This window comes from Cydia fagiglandana, chromosome 11, assembly GCF_963556715.1.
Source record: "Cydia fagiglandana chromosome 11, ilCydFagi1.1, whole genome shotgun sequence".
Lineage (NCBI taxonomy): Eukaryota > Metazoa > Arthropoda > Insecta > Lepidoptera > Tortricidae > Cydia > Cydia fagiglandana.
The window spans coordinates 8,710,227-8,730,947 of NC_085942.1; the positions used below are offsets into that span (position 1 = coordinate 8,710,227).

At 37.8% G+C, this 20,721-nt stretch overlaps 1 protein-coding gene across 3 annotated transcripts in view; it reads left to right on the forward strand.

The window, feature by feature from the left end:
- LOC134668884 (glycogen-binding subunit 76A) overlaps positions 1 to 20,721 on the forward strand; it is a 66,607-nt gene that overhangs the window by 6,408 nt on the left and 39,478 nt on the right. The window contains exon 2 of one of the 3 annotated variants that reach the window (XM_063526370.1): positions 2,199 to 2,237. The exons of 1 other annotated variant lie outside the window; for it this stretch is intronic. In XM_063526370.1, the coding sequence (XP_063382440.1) occupies positions 2,220 to 2,237 (18 nt within the window). In that variant the 5' untranslated portion in view covers positions 2,199 to 2,219. Of the gene's footprint in view, positions 1 to 2,198; positions 2,238 to 14,128; positions 14,251 to 20,721 lie in introns of those variants that run through there. One more of the 3 variants, XM_063526369.1, reaches the window with a different exon arrangement.

Here is a 20,721-nt window from a genome sequence, read left to right on the forward strand (position 1 = left end):
AACTACAAATATGTACTTACTTAACAATTTATTTTGCTTTTTTAATGTTGAAGGTAGTTTCACTTTATACGCAATACGCAAGAATTACATCAATTATATTTATATAGTGATCTTGATCTATCTACGAGCATTTACATACCAACTGACATTACAATGGATTTGCAAGCTAAACTGACCATTATATTATAAACCTCATAAATGAAAACAAAAACTTTAGTAAATTTAGTGATAAATTGACGCACACTATGTAAAACAAATGGAAGGAAAAAGCGCAAAATTTAAATGATTTAGGAATAATGGAGAAAGATTGGAAATACTTAAGGGACACTATGTGGCAAAATTGGAAATTTTACAATTCTACATATATGTATAATTATTACTACAATTTAATGTACCACAAAACAATTGTCAGCTACAAATTTGTACATTTTCCGGAAAAGATATGTAGCGTATGTAAAGTTTTGTGATACAACAAATTGTAGACTTGTGATACAATTTACATATTTGTAAGAATTTTCCACTACAAATTTGTTACTTGTGGTACGCACATTTGTATTATTACAAACTTGGAACTTGACACTTGTAAAATTGTAATTGTAAGTTTTGTGGGATAGGCCACAGGCCTCCTCTCATGCGCGAGAGGGTAGTAGAGGGTAGTAGAAAAGTAGGTTATGTTTTGCAAAATGCTCCGTCTCCCAAATTGTATACTTTCTAGTTTCTACTAGGTATGCTGAAAAGATATTACAGTACAATATGGTCCTCCTTTCCCTCACTAGTGCGGGAAAGAGAACTTTCCGTGCGTAGGAGTGTCAAAAGTTTAAAGGGCCATATTTATGTACTGTAAAACGTACGATACACGTGCGAATAGGTGATTTGGAACTCGTGTCGATTTAAAATTTATCGCCACTCGTTTCTAATTTCCACTTTTCCGCACTTGTATCGTAAATAACTAGTTATTGTATGAATGGCAGGTGATAAATTTAACGTATCTTTAATTAACTGCTGATAAGTACTTCATCTTAATTTGATGATTCATGCTCCCAGTTATCCTATAAGTGTTTTGAGTGTGTCTGCTCAGTGTATGGCTTTGGTTTGGTTTGTTATACTAACATGAATGGTTCCGAGAAATACACACCACTTAGAAACCTGTGGGCCGATTTTTGAATTTCGACCGCTCGATTCAATATATTTCGTTCAATAATATCTCCAGTACGCGGCATTTAAATTCTACTAATAGAATTGAAATCGAGTGGTCAATACCACTAGATTCCAAATTTCGATCGCTCGTATTTCAAAAATTAGCATTTCGCCGTTTTCCACCGATTTTCGAGTGACGAAATCGAGTGATCGAAATTCAAAAATCGGCCCCCTGTACCGATTCGTGACTATAATGAATATAAGGTTAGATGGGGTTCACTGGGTAAGAGAAACATTGGGGCAAGAGGAATACTTGTAAGTAGGGAATAGTGGGAATACTCAGGCCCGTCTTAAGCTATGCTGGGGCCCTTGGGCACATTTGATTTTGGGACCCTTTTGAAAAGTGAAGAAAGCGAATTTAAGTAACATTTTTCTACTATGATCTTCTATTTATTAAGGGTAATCAAATTCAGTTACTGTCTGTCCTTCGGGGCCCCTTGAGGATGAGGGGCTGGGGGCCGTGGGTACGGGCCCCTTGTGCCCTTATGGTAAAGACGGCTTAAGGAATACTCATACTGTTTCTCTTAAAATCCCATATGATCTTATATGATCACGTTGATGTGTCTGCCACATAGGGTCTCCCCAAATATATCGACGCGCATTCGGCAAAAGCCGATAGGAAAAAGCTTTATGTCCGCGCAATAAGAGCGAAAAAGTCGTCATTCGGCTCGGCTCGCATCGGCCGGCACCTGCCAACGCGTCGACGGCTTTTTCGCTCTTATTGCGCGGACATAAAGCTTTTTCCTATCGGCTTTTGCCGAATGCGCGTCGCCGTCGATATATTTGGGGAGACCCATAGTTGGAAACTTAAACTTGACATTTAGACGCTATTAAGCAAGGGGGCTCTTGTTCATGCCCTGCTCCTTATGTAGCCGCATTCACGGACGATGGCGCCTAGGGTCTAAAGATTCTTAACTCAATTGAATCGGCACAATCGTAGATACGCTACTTTATTAATTTAAAGGAAGCCTGTTATAATTCACAGTTTGTCTTGACGGCAGGTCCGGCCTGGGGCGCGGCGCATGCCTTTCTGGTGCAAGGTGGGTCAAATTTCACGGCTCTCGCTATCGCTATGCCATATAACTTCTCTTCCTTTGATTTAGCCCGACGCGTGGTTGTAGCCATTTTAAAATAGGAGTCCGTGTCTTGTACAGTCATCTGCAACATTGTCTTGCACAGTGTAATGTAAAGAAATATCTCTCATTTAATTTTATTTTAGACATAAGTTCCTGGTATAATTTTTTGCGTCCTTAAGGCTTGGCCACATACAGAGCGCGACGCAGCGCCGCGTCCGCGCCGCGTCCACGCCGCGCGACCGCGGCACATGCTAACAGGTTACCGACGTCAAACAGACTGCGTCCCGCCGGTATCACGCCCCGCTTCTGTCGCGCCCCGCGCCGCGCGGCCCTTTGCGTCCGCGCGGCGCGTGCGCAGCGCTGCGCCGAGCGAACGCGGCGGCCCGCCGCGTCGCGCAAGGTCACATCAGTAGGATCGGACGTTAGGCAGCGAGCGGTGCGCCGCGTTCCCGCGCGGCCGCGCCGCGTTCACGCGCGCCTTGAGGCCGTGTTGAGAGCGTGAGGCCGGCGCGATCGGCGCGCGCCCTGTTTGACCAGGCTTCGCGTCGGCATCACGCGGCGCGGACGCGGCGCTGCGTCGCGCTCTGTGTGTGGCCAAGCCTTTAGTTGTGCAAGATATTGTTGTAAGTGCGACAACCAGTCATGTGTCTGTAACCTATTGTGCTTACTCATAATCTTATAGTTTTAGTGTTTGTTTTAACTTATTTTCCATTTTCTTCATAAGTTATGCGCAGATTTTGTCTGTGTCAAATTTGTTGGTCGCTTTCCCGTAAAGCTTATTCGCCGTTAATTTCGCCAGTTGACCCACTTGATGTAAGTATTTCGTGATTGTCGTGTGATTCTGAAATCTCTTATTTTGGTAGTTTGTTGAGTGTGGCTTTTATTTATTTCCTAATTTGTTTCATGTTCTTATATATTGCGATTTGAGGGATGCCAACGTCTCACTAAGGTATACCTACAACTATTATATATTGACATTTTTGACTGTAGTTCCGTTCGTAATAATAATAATGTCTAGTTTTCTGCTATTCTACCTATTGTGTAAACATATTCTTCATTGACTTATTTTACTTATTGAGGTTTGATTCCGTATTTTTATAACATACATATATGTAAGTATATGAACATTCATATTAAGCCTGAATTCATTATAAAGTAGGTTTATTTCTTTGTGTCGCCGAGTTAATTTCGGTTATTTGCGTTCAGGAAAAGTTTAAATACGACCGTAAATAACTTTAGGCATTCTCTTCGAGTCAAAGGAGCTTTGTTTCTTATATTGCGATTTGGACAGTTTCCAAAATGGGTAGTTATTCACATCGTGAGCCGAGCGCATCTCTGCAGGCGTTAGGAATATTTTTCTGACCTTACGATCCGAATGAACTGTAAGGAATTTGAGGTCACATACATTGGTTTTTGTGAAGCGATTCTAAAATATGCGATGAGAATATTAGCATTTTTCAAACTGTGTGCGTAAGCGCAGCGACATGCGCATGTGACGGCGGTTTATAGACCGGATTTCACACGTGTTTATTTTACTTGGATGAATATAAAATGTCGATGAAATAACATTTTTATCTCTTTACAAAAAATTTGTGATAGACCACCAGAGAGAGAGAGATCAAGTCCCCAAGCTCATTGGACAATTCGCAATACTTTTTTTCAGGCATAGGTATTAATGGCCGCGCTTTTATAGTTCGTTACACCCGTGTTACAGCATGTATGTCACTGTCGGACACCCACACCACGCCACCAGCACACCACCAGTAAAAATGTTACATCGTGTGGTTGTGTCATGTAATACGAGTACCTATGTCATACCATGAGCTATAAGCGCGATCGTGATGCGCCTGGTGGATTCGTATCCACTTCGTATGTTCGAGCGTCTTTTACATCTTTCGTAGACCTTAGGTATTTTAATAAGATAGGATCTAATACATACGGTCACGATCAGGAGTATGATGCTGTTAATATGACCAAGGGCGTATTTACCCTAGGGCCATCCGGGCCATGGCCCGGGGCGCCAAGCCAACCCGCTAAGGGCGGCGTATGCCGCCCCTGGCCGATTGCATTTTGTTTTTCTTTCTTGACTTCGGGGGCGGCAAAACTTATTGGCCCGGGTCGCCAAATTTTAAAATATGCCCCTGTTAATATCATAAGGTAAACTTCAGAGGCGGACGCATAATATGAATGTTCCTAATGCTACTTGGTCTATTCCTGTAATCTGCATACAGTTGATACAGTAACACGCAGAGACGTCTGGTAATGAATTTGTATATCGTCAGGTGTCTGACAACCAAAGCCCACTAATTATAATCACAAGTTCATAGCCATAGTGAACTGTATTAGTACCATAATAAAGTTGATTTTTCTTTATTTTTTTTAGTAATTAGTGATTTTTGCTTGTCACCTGACGATATAAACGAGAAAGATACAACTAAATAGGCGTGTGCGTATGTACACTAATGTATAGCGGTTACCTGGCAATGCTAGCCAACGCGGGTGACCTGCCAACTATGCGCTCATCAGTTTGTATCGCGCCTACAGCATCCCTGTGAAGTTAACATGTGGTGACAGCAGAACATAATGTTCTATTTGTTCCTGGTCAAACCGTTAATTAACACAATTATTGAACGACAATCAACCAGGTTCACTGCCAAATGTGAATGAACCAATAGAGGTACTTATAATTAACTTAGTGCTATCTATTGTTCGTTCACTGTTAAGTGTAGTGGTTATGTAAAGAGGCCGTTGCTCAAAGGATATCTAATTAGTTTGATTTATGAGTTAATAATGTCAAAGATAAATATTTGATGCGTACGTCGATGTCATTTATTTTATTAGACTGTATAAATTAAGTAAATGATGATAAGGCTGCTATTTTGAGTAAAAAGTTAGTGGAATATCCCCAGAGTGCGTGACGAAGCGAGGGAATCTAGGCCATCTGGGGTTTAAGTGACGTCACAATTGGTCATGTCTCCAGGCATATAGGTACATAGGCCCGCCTGGCGCCTTCTTCCGATCAATCACGGGTTGACTTGCGTCAGATGAGGTCCATTTATTTGTAACTCGCTGCTTCTGCGTCACGGCCCGTGTGTATTCGGTATGTGTCGTCATCTTCTTTTCCTTCCGCTGGGATGGTTCTCTCGAGGACCGTAGATAAGCTTTACCCATGCTTACAAAATGTAGTAGATTGTCTATGAAAAGGTAAAGGAAAGAGTTAATTTTCATATCTAAGTATGATCTTGATATATGTTTTGTGATAAAACACATACGGAATTATTTTACTAGATTTTAAACGTTATAAGAGGATAATATATTTGATTGTAATCGGAAATATTTAAGAATTAACGCAATTAAATAATTAAACTAAAAAATCGGGCAAGTGCGAGTCGGACTCGCGCACGAAGGGTTCCGTACCATAATGCAAAAAAAAAACAAAAAAAAAGCAAAATAAAAACGGTCTCCCATCCAAGTATTGACCACTCCCGACGTTGCTTAACTTTGGTCAAAAATCACGTTTGTTGTATGGGAGCCCCATTTAAATCTTTATTTTATTCTGTTTTTAGTATTTGTTGTTATAGCGGCAACAGAAATACATCATCTGTGAAAATTTCAACTGTCTAGCTATCACGCGGTTCGTGAGATACAGCCTGGTGACAGACGGACGGACGGACGGACGGACGGACAGCGAAGTCTTAGTAATAGTAATAATAAAACGTTTTAAGTAGGTACATATTTTATTACATATTACAGTTAGCATTAGGAACCTACAGTTAGCATTTAACCAAATAATATTAAAGGCAATGCATTTAGTAGCAAAAGAGTACAGTACGATTATAATGAATAATATCGTTTTAAATAATGTTTTGTATCCTGATTATACGGTACGTACAACGCACCAATTGAGACTGTAAATTAATGTGACATAATTTAACCAAACGATGAACAAGGCATACAAAATAATATCATAAATGCTATAGCAGCTCTGTAAATATGTCTGTTATCTTTTCTGCCCATCTGAAGGATGGACATGGCTGCTATTTTCGATAATGATTTGATCCCTTTGGGTGTGGGAGGGAAAATAACACAGACGTGGACTCTTCCATCTTAGTTTTACGTAATTACTTAGAGTTAGATGTCATAATTTCATAGAAGTTTGGCGTTTTAAATAACGCTTGCGCTGAGTGGGCTATCAAGATCTCTGCAGACTTTTGGTCCAACTCTATCAATAGTTCTCTATTTCTTTGAAAATTCCAAGCTGTCAATCATCCAAATGTTTTTATATTTGCTAATAAAAACGTTAGAGTCAGACCAAGAATAATCTGCAGCGGATTTGATAGCCCACGCACTGAAAGTGTTATTTTAAACGTCAAACTTATATGAAATTATGACGTAGAAATGACACTTGCACTGCGTGGGCTATCAAATCTGTTGCAGACTTTTTTTGGTCCGGCTCTACATCCGCGCAAATCAGTGTTTATCGACGATTGGCCGATCGCGACTGAAGTTTTATAGTTATTCGTTTGTCCGCCGGAAGTTTACACCGTAAAAACTGCCGTCGGGGCGTCGGATGTCAGCCGAGATGAGAACATCTATCTATATCATTCTGTATGTACTGCATTCCTTTTTATCAGCAGGCAAATTATGGTGGCGCTTATCGGGTTTGACATCCTATATAGTTTACGAGCATACAGGCAGTTTTTGACACTTAGGGTTCCGTACTTCAAAAAGAAAAAAAACGGAACCCTTATAGTGACTAGACGAACACTTTATAGTGTCCGGTCATGCATAAGAATAGCGATCTTAACAAGACCCAAGAAACGGCTTTTACGCTGTATTTGTAGGCTCACTTATCCCAGCTGATCTTAAATATTAATAGGGAGCGAAAACTCGGCGTAGAAACATGACTTGACATAGGTATTATGTGCTCTAAGGCACTGAAAGAGAAGGACACGTGTAGGTAGGTACAGTGCACATATGTAGAGCGTACCATGAGTGACTTTATAAATTGATTGGCAACTTTGGCACATTGCCAAAGTAGACAAGGTGGGAATGTGTTTAATTTTTGTTATTTTAAGGTGAAACACCTGCTTATTAGGCGTTTAAAGATTTACTGATATTATTGATATAAAAAAAAATACTGCGTTTAAATTATTTTCAAGAAAAAAGCGGCGAAGATTTACTAGATCTCGTTCAAACCAATTTTCGGTGGAAGTTTGCATGGTAAGTAATGTACAATGTACATCATATATTTTTTTTAGTTTTATCATTCTCTTATTTTAGAAGTTACAGGGGGGAGGGGTTCACTTTACCACTGTGGAAGTGTCTCTCGCTCAAACTATTCAGTTTAGAAAAAAAAGATATTAGAAACCTCAATATCATTTTAGTATGGGGAATCCCCAAAATTTATTGTATTTTTTTCTATTTTTGTGTGAATATCTTATTGCGGTTCACAGAACATCTATGTGATGAATCAAAGTCCTGGGTACAATTAATTACTTTTATTCTGCTCCAAGTTCTTACTTCAACACTTTCGACATTCTTAACTTAACACGCAGTAAGCCTTCCTACTCAACGTTACCGGTTCAAGCGCCAAAGCGAGAATGCCCCTTCCATCCCATGGTACGTTACATTTATACTTTTTCATCATTTTAATTGGCGGGTAGGAGAGAAGGGTCATTTTCGCGACTACCAACAGATTAATTAACAAATGTTTGGGTAAACACAAATCACATTTCTAATCACTACCCACTGAATGCCATAAGTTTAACATAACTCACATAAAATAATTATAATTTATTCTTGAAATCTTATGAAATATCACATCTACTTACAAAGTTTCAACAGTATAGTTCTTATAGTTTCGGAATAAACTGGCTGTGACATCGGACGGACAGACAGACACGACGAATCCATAAGGGTTCCGTTTTTTTGCCATTTGGCTACGGAACCCTAACAAAGATGCCAAGTTATTAAAAAACTTAACACATGGATTTTACCATTCATTAAGCGAATTAAAATCTTATAAAACCATTAAGTATCTTTTATAATTATCAGAAAGTACCTACTTACCTCTTTATTTCGATTAACTATGCTCAATTGCTCACGTCTTGAGAATCAATTAATTGAATTCGCTTAGTAAGTAAAATATAACAATACTTAGATATATTAAGTATAAGATAGATAGGTATTTACGAAACATTTATTTTCTGCATCAATAAGATTTTCCAGCGATCGCTACCTGAATACCTAATCTTGAAATGAATAATTCACTTTTACTAAAGATCCTATTCCAAAGGAAAACATCGTACCTAAGTAAAATAGGTAGCTATTGTTTGAATCGTTCACTGTTGTCTGGGGTCATGGTACGCTTTAAATAAATAAGCAAGTGTATAATAGTTATCCACTCTAGATAAGTGGGGAACGGTATCTAAAATGGTCGACTTACTTACAAATTGCTATTGATATTTACCAGTAGGCTCTTCGCTTATGAATGAATATCGTCATATCGTGAGCAAATCAAAACAGCAGTATTCTCTCTAAAGATGAAATTTGCTTTGGTAAGACAAATCTTGGGGTTGGGTTGCAAAACGGAGCCTTATTGCCCTTATTGCACGGTTTTGTATAAACTACGAGCATTTATTGTAATAAGACTTTAGTATAAGATTAAAACTAATTGCTATACCTTGTCCGGGTTTATGTTCACATATGTGTACCTTGTATACTTATAATGTTGTACATGATTGCAATGATTATTAATTAAATAAAAAAAGATAAAAAGATCTTTGGGCCACCATTATGATTTTCCCATTATCGATAGGATAGTTACTTGGTTATTGTCAAGTATGGTGTAAAATGTCGTACGTAGATTCTGGTCAAAATTCTAGGATATCGGATCGATATTCAATATCCTATAATTCCTAGGTATATCGATATAGGTATGTATATCGTACCATAAAGTGGTTCTAAAAATAATTTGTTTTGCAATCTAGTGATCATTCGTTGGTTTTGTTGAAATGCTTGACAATTTAATTCATTAACAAGCAATTCGAATGTTGACTGCGATATCAAACAATCTCGATCAAAAGAAACATCACCTCATAAATACATACTCATAATTCACACATGTGTAGAAGGTGACTTTGATGTGTTTGTCTGGATGAAAAAGTGTGCTATTTATTTGACTTGGGCTGGCTTATCTCCGGTTAATCTGATGAAAACACTTCGTGAGTACCTATGACATATTATCGCGACAGGTACTAGGTATATATACTTTATATTCCCAGTAGATTAAGAAACTTGAGAATTCTCATAATCTGAGGTAAATTCTAAATACGTCCCGTATGTTATACGTCATACGTATAAGTTGTAAAAAAAAGTCCCACGTTGGCCAGAGTTGATCATCGTTGATTTTTTCATTGCGATTGACATCTGTATTTACAATTTATAGATTCTAAAGGTTGTCTGGAAGAGATCGCTTTTTAGCGATAAGACCGCCTGTTGTTTAACCTCTTCTTCCTGTATTATTTGTATAGTTTTCTGTAGTGAGGTGTGCAATAAAGAGTATTTGTATTGTATTGTATTCTAATAATGTGGTACGTCCCACAATAAATAGAAAAAATAATATACCTATATTAACATTCTGAGGCAAATTTTCCACGTTTGGTCATTCGTCCAAACAAACTTACCTAATCAAGGGTGCCATCGTTAGGTTACCGTACCGACACTTAAAAAAATTAGGATTATAAAAAAAATCCGTAATGGAGGGACAGATACAGCTACTTACCTGCGGGATCCACAAGAGGCCCGTTTATCAAGGATACAAAACACATCCCCTGAATTGGAACTCAATTGAAGTGAATTCAAAAATAGAAACTGCAGTTGTCTCTAACAATACACCTAACTGGCCATTTATAGGCCTTATCCCATTGAAATAAGGTTTATCTATGAAGGGTTAGTGTCTACGATGTATCATCGCAGGCCGGTGTCGGGTGGCGGCGTGCGGTTGACCGCAGTGTATTCGATTCCCGGTCCGTAGCAACTTCATTACGTTTCGGACCATCATGCTTACATACGGACTTTTAAACAATGTAATATCGGTCATCTTCAACAGTAGCAAATAAACTAAAAAAGAAAATCGTACAACTTATCACTTTTTAATACTAAACGATACCAAAAATAAAGTTCGTGGTTAATTCACAACACCTAATTATTTTTAATGAGGTTTGTACATAAAGAGTTAAATTATGTATCTCTTAAATAAGAGTGTGATTAAAAAATCTCAATTTAGGATAAAATTGAGATTAAGCGCATTTGTATGCAAATTTTAATTAATTCTGTTTTTAATGGAGTATCGACGCGTAATGTTATTTTTTCACACGCAAGGACTAATATATAATATCATAAGTTGCACTTTAATGCCCACTAAAATCTTATACTAGGTAGGTATAGGTAGCTAGGTAGGTAGGTGGTAGGTAGGTAGGTAGGTTTTATCTTATACTAGGTACGGGAGACCCAGGAACGATGTGACAATTTTATTTTCACTTAACAAACATACATGTGTCATTTACTTACTTCAAACTCGGGTAAATAATCCATTCGACCCTCTCAGCAAATATCTACCCTATTACCATTTCTTAATACCAAAATCGCATAATCTGACAGATCAAGCAAGGAAGCAAGAAGTCAACAAACTAATGTAAAAGTTACAAAGTCTATACTACTCAGCATATTTATATTAGCACCTCAGTTCAAATTAGAAAGAATCTTGCTGGCTTTAACTTACACAGTTGTTATTGTTAGGTTTGACACATTCTCTTCATGCATATATTCAGACATTCGCCAATATTTGCCACTCGAGTCCATTAAGTTTGTTTGCAGTCCGGTGTGCACACAGAAACATGCATTGCATTTCATGGAAACAATTCTGTTTATCCAAAATTTGCACGTCTCTGTGAGCATAGGTTCGACAAACATGGCTTGCGCAAAGAGTTTTGATTGAACAAGTCTTATTTCTGGAAGCTAAGAATTGATGACACGAGGTACAGTCAGTATCTATAGTAGCGTATCGGAGTATGCGTCAAAACTATCTACCATTCTCTACCTTAACAAAAAGAGATGTCTTTAAATATAGAACAATTAACTAAACTGTTGCAGACACTTTTGAACGCGAACTGTCGAGCCATATCACTATTTGGAAAAGTAACCGAGAGTGGCGGATGGGTATTATGCTACTATTGATGCGGACTGTACCTAATATGTACCTTTCCTTCTTTGCTGTGACGAACTTGTGATTTTTAACGCGATTAATTGCTCGTTGGGTCCCAACAAGGGGCTGAACAAACTGGAGAGAACTAACGTGGAGCACGAACCGTCACGGAGTTTAACATGATTTAGTCACTCATCATAATTCGTTATACTTGGCAAAGTTTCAGCATGCCGCCCAAGTTTGCTTATACAATATCAGTCCATCAGCATACCTCATTTTTATGGCCATAAATTGGTGTCACGGAGTCTATTCTCAGCGCATTCAGAAACCCAAAAGCTTGTGCCAAAATGCGCGCTGCAGTTGCCGCCGCCTGCCCTGGGCTATTCCTATCACGCACCGTACAAAATTGCCCGAAGGAAACCAGCCGGCCTAGCCAAGGTTACAACAATCGCTATCGCTTCGACAACGAAAAGCATTATGTCCCTCTATCACTCTTCCATATTCGTGTGACAGTGCCACTTTGCGTTTCGATCGCTACGGAGCGTAAGGCTAGTTCGCCTGAGTAAAACGCTCGCGAAGCGATGTGTATATGAGCCCTGCATCGCCTGACCTACTATTTATAGATAAAGTGACATTGTTTTCTTTGCCACAAGTAATCGTGCAGTACTTTTCCATGCGAAAACTTTAATTAACCCCTACGATAAAAGACCGCCCGTGCCTTGCTCCGACTGCCTTATTTTGATTTAAATTGACATTTAACCGTGATACCCTTTTGAATTACTTAAACAACTTTATCAATTTAGAATGTTTTTATGACTTGGTCTATTGACATTCACTTTTTAGGTTATTTACTGTTTACGTCTCTTTACAATCGTGTGAGAGTACGATACGGCAACAAAAACTTTACGCATGTTATTATAATATTTTTCTATCAAAATTAAAGAAAAAAATACTTGTTGTTGTAAGATTTTACAGCTTGGGTATGAAACCGGAATATTTACATTTTACTACCATACATAATTTTAAGAGCCATTCTTGCCGGGTTGTAATTATTTTAAACAATGTCGCACTTCGTTCATTATTCTTGTATCTACATGTTCTAGAAGTTCTTGCGATAGGAACTCTTTATTCGTCCTCGGGTTTCTACGGAGAAAGCAGAGTTATCGCTCCGCTATCACAGTGTCCTGTGTCCATTGGTCGTGTTATTCTTGTTCCATCGAACTTATACGACCCCAAATACTACAGAACCATTCTCTATTGCGCTGAGATCTGTAATAATTTATGAATAGCATGAGATCAGACTTATACTGGTGTACTGATAAACGATTGCTAGCGATACGAATATCACAAGAAGGGCTATTTTGATGACACATGTGAGATGTGAGTCGAATGCTCAGACTTACCAATCATGGCTATAACCGCGAAAATCGAAGTTCGCAAATTCTCTGACACTCTAATTAAGCCTTCATTGGAATAAAAGAGAAAGATCCCCGCAATTTGCGAATTTAGGATTTCTCGGTAGCCCCCCAGAGGGATACCGCGAACCACGTTCGACGTGTTGCCTCTCTGTTGCACTTGTAAACTCGTTCGTAAGTGTGGCAGGGAGGCAACACATCGAACGTGGTTCGCGGTAGGCCCTCAGATGTTCTTGTTCGGGGATAGGCAAAGTTTTGCGGAGAAAACTGACTGCAGTAGACATGGAAATGTTGATTTGATCGTCTAAATATTTTAAGTAGGAATAGGTAAGTATATTTTTTTTAGGAGAGTGAAAGAGTCGCCTAGCCTTCTTACTCTTGCCCTTTATGCATTTGACTTTGATACACCATAGTCTAGAAGAGAATTGCAATAGTGATTACTAAACTTGATTACTTGATTAGGTGATGGAGCGAGATTATTGGAGTGTTATGGAGTGGTGGGACTACTAGCTATAGTGCGCTTAGGATTACGTGGTATACCTATTAGCAATTGTTTTTCATGTCTCATGGCTCCTTTATTTTTTTTAAACTGATTACAGAATTTAATTTCTTATGTCAGTCTGTTTGGTTGCCAATCTAAATGACTGGGCTAAAATTCAGTGTCCCTGCGTATTAAGTTTTGAATGATTCACGGTTAGTTTCACTAGACTTATATCAATCTTGTTCATGGGTAAGATGCATGTAACTGCGTTGAAATATCGGGAGCTCGAAAACACAAAGGTAATCACGGTTCGTATCCCGGTCGATGTAAGTCCCTGCGTATTGTTGTATAACTTATCTAGAGTTAACATTTACACTGGTTGCCTAAAGTTCGACTCCAGCTCAGCGAGTCACGTGCACACACGACCGGGGGCCAAATTCGACATGTACAACTGTCAGATTTCGCATCCACGTCAAATCAACAGTTGATTTTATTGCATACTGAGTGTTGATTCCATCAACAGTGGATAATATCATTTGGTACAACCAAAACTCAACTCTAAACTAAGGGTGGTTCGGTTTGGTTTGCTTGTCACCCTAACTGTGGATTGTTAATGTCAAATTTTGACATTGTACGTATTCGAGAACTTATGATTTTTCCCACATCAACGGGAGATCAACACGATACGTCAAACGTCGCTTGTCGAATAGGGGTCCGGGTTGCATTCAGTCTCGACTGCACAGTTGCCTCAAACTCTCGCGACGTGTTGATAGCGTGCATGTGTTTACTCGGCACTAATATTGTATTGTACTTTATTGTGATGCTGTATGTGCTAGTGAGTGTGCCATGAGTGGCCAAGAGATGAATTTGCGGGTAAGAACAAACATTTACCTTACCTATAATACTCACTGTTTACGCTGTAGTTCTTTTAGGTATACCGGCAACTTTTTAACAAAGTTGTGGTTATTTATGTCTCTTTTGTTTATTAGTATACAAGCGACCCGCTCCGGATTCGCTTGAGTTGACAAATTATACATCTAAACCTTCCTCAAGAATCACTCTATCGATGGGTGAAAACCGCATGAAAATCCGTTCGGTAGTTTTTGAGTTTAACGCGAACATACAAACACAGAAACAGCAAACGCAAATTTTATAAGGTGTAGTAACTAAGAAGCAGAAAAAATATTTTAACAAATACCTACGTAGTTACGACTACATAAATGTCTGAAGATAATCCAAAATAACAAGTTATAAATAAATAAAATTCTGCACAGTTGTTCAAACAATCTGCAAAAAAATGTACCTTTTCAATATGACTGGCTACATTAATTGCATTTGCGTTTTAGAGATCCGCACCCAAAGCGCGAAAACGGGACTCTATTACTAAGACTCCGCTGTCTGTCTCTCTGTCACCAGGCTGTAACTTGTGAACCGTGATGTATGGGGCCCAATACATTCCAGGACTCTTCTCTTTCCGAACAGACTCTACTTAAAATGAAATCTCATATTTTGGACTGGAACGCTTGAAATCGGTTTTAAATTGTAATATATCAAAAAATGTGGATATTATTTGTTTTTAAAAGTGCATTATTACGTGTTAAACGGAAATAAATACGTATTTATTTTAATTACTTACACGCACGGTACCTATGTCGAGTGTCAAGTTCAATTAAATAGGAACTAATTAATTAGGTACATATATCTAGTTAACTAAAGACATCTTTAGCAATCAACATAGGCTTTGTGATTATATATAACTACTTTAAACATATTAATAATAAAATTATCAAATTCTTATAGTTCGTTGCGTGGTTATATTAAAATTTAAGATATTAGATAGGTATGTTATTAGAAGCTTAATGTAAGCAATTATTAATTAGTGTAAGCGCCATTTAATGGTGGCTTTTATGCAATTCTTGATGGTGTTTGTACCTAACAATGATATCGAATGTTTTAAATTTAAATAAAACGTTATATTTTTGGTTATGGGCACTTTACCGAGCGCAATATGCAAAAAATGGTCTCAAATTTGACATCCATATTCTCTGGGCTCTGTTTTCAAATCTTGAAATCTGATCTTCGGAGACCACTTCGATTGATAGATAATTTGAAAAATATACCCTATAATTTAATACGCTCATGTACTTATGTACATTTTTTCAATGCAATTGATAATAGGAAAATATGCATATAACAGTTTTGAATGATTCACGATTAGTTTTCACAAAACACAAATACAAAATGTAATCAGGTAATCACGGTCCATATCCCGGTCGATATACGTATAAGTCTAGGTACTTATACCTATGCATATATACTGCATATCCAATATTTTATTGCTATGTACTAACTTCATAAATCATAATATTATTGTTGATATAAAACCACTCAGAATAGCTTTTATCACTCTTATTTATTTAACGATACTGCATGACACAATTATCTTAACTAAGAAATAAAAGTTATACTCAGCGGGTCCACAGAGCAAGAGCAAGTATGATATCTTTATAGTTTCTTAAAAGCTTATTTTATTGCATATCAAGAAAAGTAATAGGTATGCAAATATAACTGCAATAAAAGCTTCGTTAAAACTATAGGTATAATATATTTTCATATACTTAAGACGTGATTACTGGTTATTACGACTAAAAAATGCAAAAAATATTAAAACAGGTATGATTGAAATTGATTCGTTCATATTTCCCTTGATCCAAGCTACTTGATATTGATACCAGAGCAGGCGAGCAAGCGAAAGATTCCAAAATTGAACCACGAGCGTATGTATAACGTATATACAAAACACGGATGTTGATGTTTTGATTCCTGGACGAATTCATTTAGAATCGACATTAAGCACTGTTATAATTAAGTTGGTATACGTTATCTAGTTATTAGCAAAGTGTCACCGAGTTCAGAGGTCGGGCGTAGTGTGAACCATGCCCTGTCGCTGTACGGTGCATTCGAACAGATTTCAGCATGTTCTCTTGTACCTACAAGAGATAATGTCTAGTTATTATAGGGGAAAGCAGAAATATCGGAATCTCGGAACAACACGGGTCTATTTATCAACTATTGCTAGATGCTTCGAGTCAGAAGAACCAGTATAAGTTTGATTTCTGATTAAGCAAACTTGTTAAGGACCTGGAGGCCAAGCTATACTGAAGCAAGCTCACAGTCGATGCAAAAAAGTTTGTGAATTAAATGAATGCACTTCGATACTGGAGTCGTGTTTAATATAATCTATTGAGCGCATGCTTTGGTCACGCATCTCAACCATTATTCAATTCGGAATCGAAGCATTTTGCGGACTTACTCATCATGATTGTTATCTTTCTTGGGATTAGAGACATTAGAGGTACTATCTCGTACACGTCATATTTAAGATTAAACATTTGCATTCTTAACATTTCTTATCGCATTTGGCGAATGTTACTTAATGCATTAATTTATCGCTTACAAATATAGGAATGTTATCATTTTTCGCAAACAACGTCCCCTGTTTAAAGCGTCGTCGTTGGCGTCGCACTGTTTATTTTCGTTAGAGTCTATTAACAGAATATCAGTCTTTTTGCTATAGTCGCATTCCTGGCATGGCAACGTGTATGTAAATTTACTTGTAATTCAAGCACTTGTTACACAAGCGGCGGCGTTCACGATAACTTCGTGAAACCTGTACGGCCATATAAGGGCGGACCGTGTCTTGAGTCTAGAGAGTACGGTTGTTCGACTTTAAGCGGATACGCGGTTTCCGAGACTTTACAAAATTGGTACCTACTTATTTAATAATATAGACATTTCATTATTAGGTATGGGAGCCTCACTTAACAAGTAGATAGACTGTAGCTAGCAGCTGATATATAGAGCAAGAAAGGAGCAACAGTCGCTCGTATTTATATTTTTTACAAATTACAACTCCTGCTTAAATATTTTACCAATGGCAAACGAAATATTTAAATGAAAAGATTTGCCTACTATATATAGCGCTTCAACTTGTACTTACTCTATTATACCTACCTTATAGATGTAGGTAAATTTAGACCATGTACTTAAATATAAATAAAATATTTTCTCTAATGTCTATATCCAGGGAGACGGCGTCTCCTCTTAAAACAAGTAGCCTCTCCTATGACATTTAATTCATACAAAGGTTTCCAGAAAAACCTAGAATAAACTTATTGGTAATTTCCTAATTCCGTTCGAAAATAAAACGAAGAGATTAAATATTGAAAAAGCGTTGATTATTGAGCTTTTGAAAAAGCGGGTAGTAATAGAATAAATCGGTTTTTCTACTTTTATTTAAGTAGATTATTTATTTGCAATCTAAATAATCCCGAACTTGTCTAAATAATTAATTGCCGGAATGAGATGTGTCTAAGATTAATACGTTGCAAAAACATTGAAATAAATTGGTTAGTCTTGTGACATCCCACTACGGCTTGCCAGAACTATTTTTCTTTCGCCGATCGCGGAAGAATGTCTCATGGCAAACAAACATCGTTATGTTAAATATAGACGTATAGTATGGCCATGTATATTAAAATTAATGTAGCTTAACTATTCTACAAACAAACGCGAGTAGACAGAGGGATAAATAAAAGCAACCCAAATAATCAATAATCAAACATAAATGTGAAAATGTCATAACATATGCAGTTGTTAGCCTGATATAATATAACTTGCGTGTGCCTGTGGTTTGAGACGTAACAGAGTAGCATAATATTGAATGGTAGAGTTGAATTGTGTCGAGTGACGCCGCTGTCACGGCGGGCGCGCCGTCACGCTGCGCCGGCGATGGTAGCATCAGAGCATAAGTGTACAGAAAGGACACTTCCTACAAACCCGAAGTTTGACAGCGGTTCAGGGTCTACTCATGCTGTCCCTTTCTAATATATAGCACTATCCCTTTCGGCTATTTAGGGCTGTCAAAATTCAAGTGATTATCTTATCTGTGGTCGTGCACGCAAAAGGAAATAAAGTGGTGCCAACCCTAATAATTGCTCGGAGCAATGCTGAGCGAACGGGGCCGAGCCTGACCGAAGTCAGGAGTGTCTCCCCACTGGCCGTGTTTCCACTAAACTCATCTTGATTTAATATTTAAATTACATTACTCGTAGTACATGTTGCTCGCACTTTAGTGTGGGTGAAATGCACCGATAGTAATATCAGTTCACTATCTAATACACCTTTAAAGTTCGAATGCCATAGGTTTTAAAAACAAAGATAATAGGTTTATTTACGGTTTGTGGCTTACACCGAAATACCATCCTATAAATACACCATGCTAACAAAATTATGTGAACTCATGAACTAATTACTGCTAATTAGTACTTAAGTACTCCTCTTATCTATAAATATTATTACCAAAGAATTCTGATTACAGCATTACGGGTACCTCATACGTACCTACTTATCTCCTTACGTGAAAAAAACAATACCATTATGAGCTTGAACAGTTTGAACACCTACCTATGCAATTATTACACAACAAAAAACAATACTTATAAGCTTGATATTCATTAACATTAAACTTTTCCTTATATCAAAACAATCGTCACGAATGTCATTGTGATAACTTTTTAATCGGATCTATTTCTATTTTCCTTGTGAAGGTCGCTGCGCGCGCGCCGCCCGCCCACTGGCAAACAAGACCGTTAACGGGTCGTTGACCTTGCTCGAATCATTTTCAGTAAACTCCCCTTATTGGTCTATCAGGCAATCTGCAAGCCTATTATGGATCGCTTTATCCACATTTATCCACGTGATAAAAAAAAACAGTCACTTTTTAACTCTGCGGGATAGAAAGAGACGGACACCGTTTTATCACGCTGTCACGTAGACAAATACGACCATCATATCCGTACAGGAGGCCTATTGAGATTGTTTAAACTTTTAAGTACAATACTTTTATTACTGACGTGTGTTTAGGTACTTAATTAATTATAACGATCTTTCAGTAAGTTTTATCGCATGGTGTAGGTACATTATATGTGGCAATTATCTCGCTCTTGAATAAGTAGGTATTTTTTGCCAATTATGTATGTAGTTACAATAATTAGCAGCTATTAAAAAAAAGATTATTAAAACTGATATTTCAAAGCTTTATCATTACATTACGTAGGTATAAAATTGTTTCACACGTAAATTGGTAGATATATTATAAAGTTGTAGTGTTTTATTATTTGATGCGGGGATTAGTTAAGATTACCCACGCGGTTTTTCATACAAGTACCTACCGTGTTTTTTTGTATTTTTTTTTAATTATGAATGGGCTTACTCATGATATATTTATATGATATATTTTTTCATTTTGTAAGTCCGGCGATACATGGTCAACCCTCCATGAAACATATTCACGTCAACAGTTTTCCTAGAAGGTAGTGTTAGTTATAATTACGATAAACATGTTACACACAACGTAATCCGTTGGCTGTATCTTCCCTTGCGAAAGTTCGCAGAGCTCGTAAACCTTTTGATAACATCTGACAATACTCGTAGACAGGTCTTATCCCTACGTACTGATTATCACTATGAGAGGTGTTCGTGCCGCGGACTGTCGCTTACTTGGAGGATATAACCAATGGAGACGCCATGTCTAAAATTTTCGGTACAAAATAGTCTGCCGTTTTTTGCGGGGGAGGGGCACATCAAATGTATAGGTACGTCATGTCAGATAAACGTCAGTCCATACATATGGTTGACATGTGGTTGACCATTGGCCGCCTATTTTCGACAGAGGGGAACGCCTGTTAATGGCGGCTCCATTGTTAATTACTCCGAGGTCGCTTATCATCGAGGTATCGCCTGCGCTCCGATAGTTGTGTGCGCCTGTACAAAATGGGGCGCTAGTTCTACTAAGATTTACATATGGAAATAAATATGTACATAGATTCTGTAGTAGTGTTCTGTGAATATTCGAGGGAATATAAGATAAACAAGCCAGATAGATGCATAGAATAACTAGGGACAATTTGCAACGGTTCACAGAAAAGTAAAATCCGTCATTTAGGCTAGGGTCGTCGTCCTCAGGTCTCCGCTGATTTTAATTGCCATAATAGGTTCTTGGTTTTATAGCATGGATAATTAAAGGAAATGTGTGAGCAGAAAACGAGACATAGGTTAACTAAGAAATGATTCCTAATCTTTTTTATTAGTGGACGGAACTCGAGGTATGCTTGAGCTACTCGAGTTTTTAATGCGTTGAGTGAGTGTGGGAATCAATTTACTTTAAATATTAGGGTCATTTCTGTCTTTTATTGGCCTAGCTCTATGGCTACTAGAAACACAAGCGACACGTTTATCAACCACTCTAGCTCTCAACATTACTGGGTCGTGCTCTATAAGTTA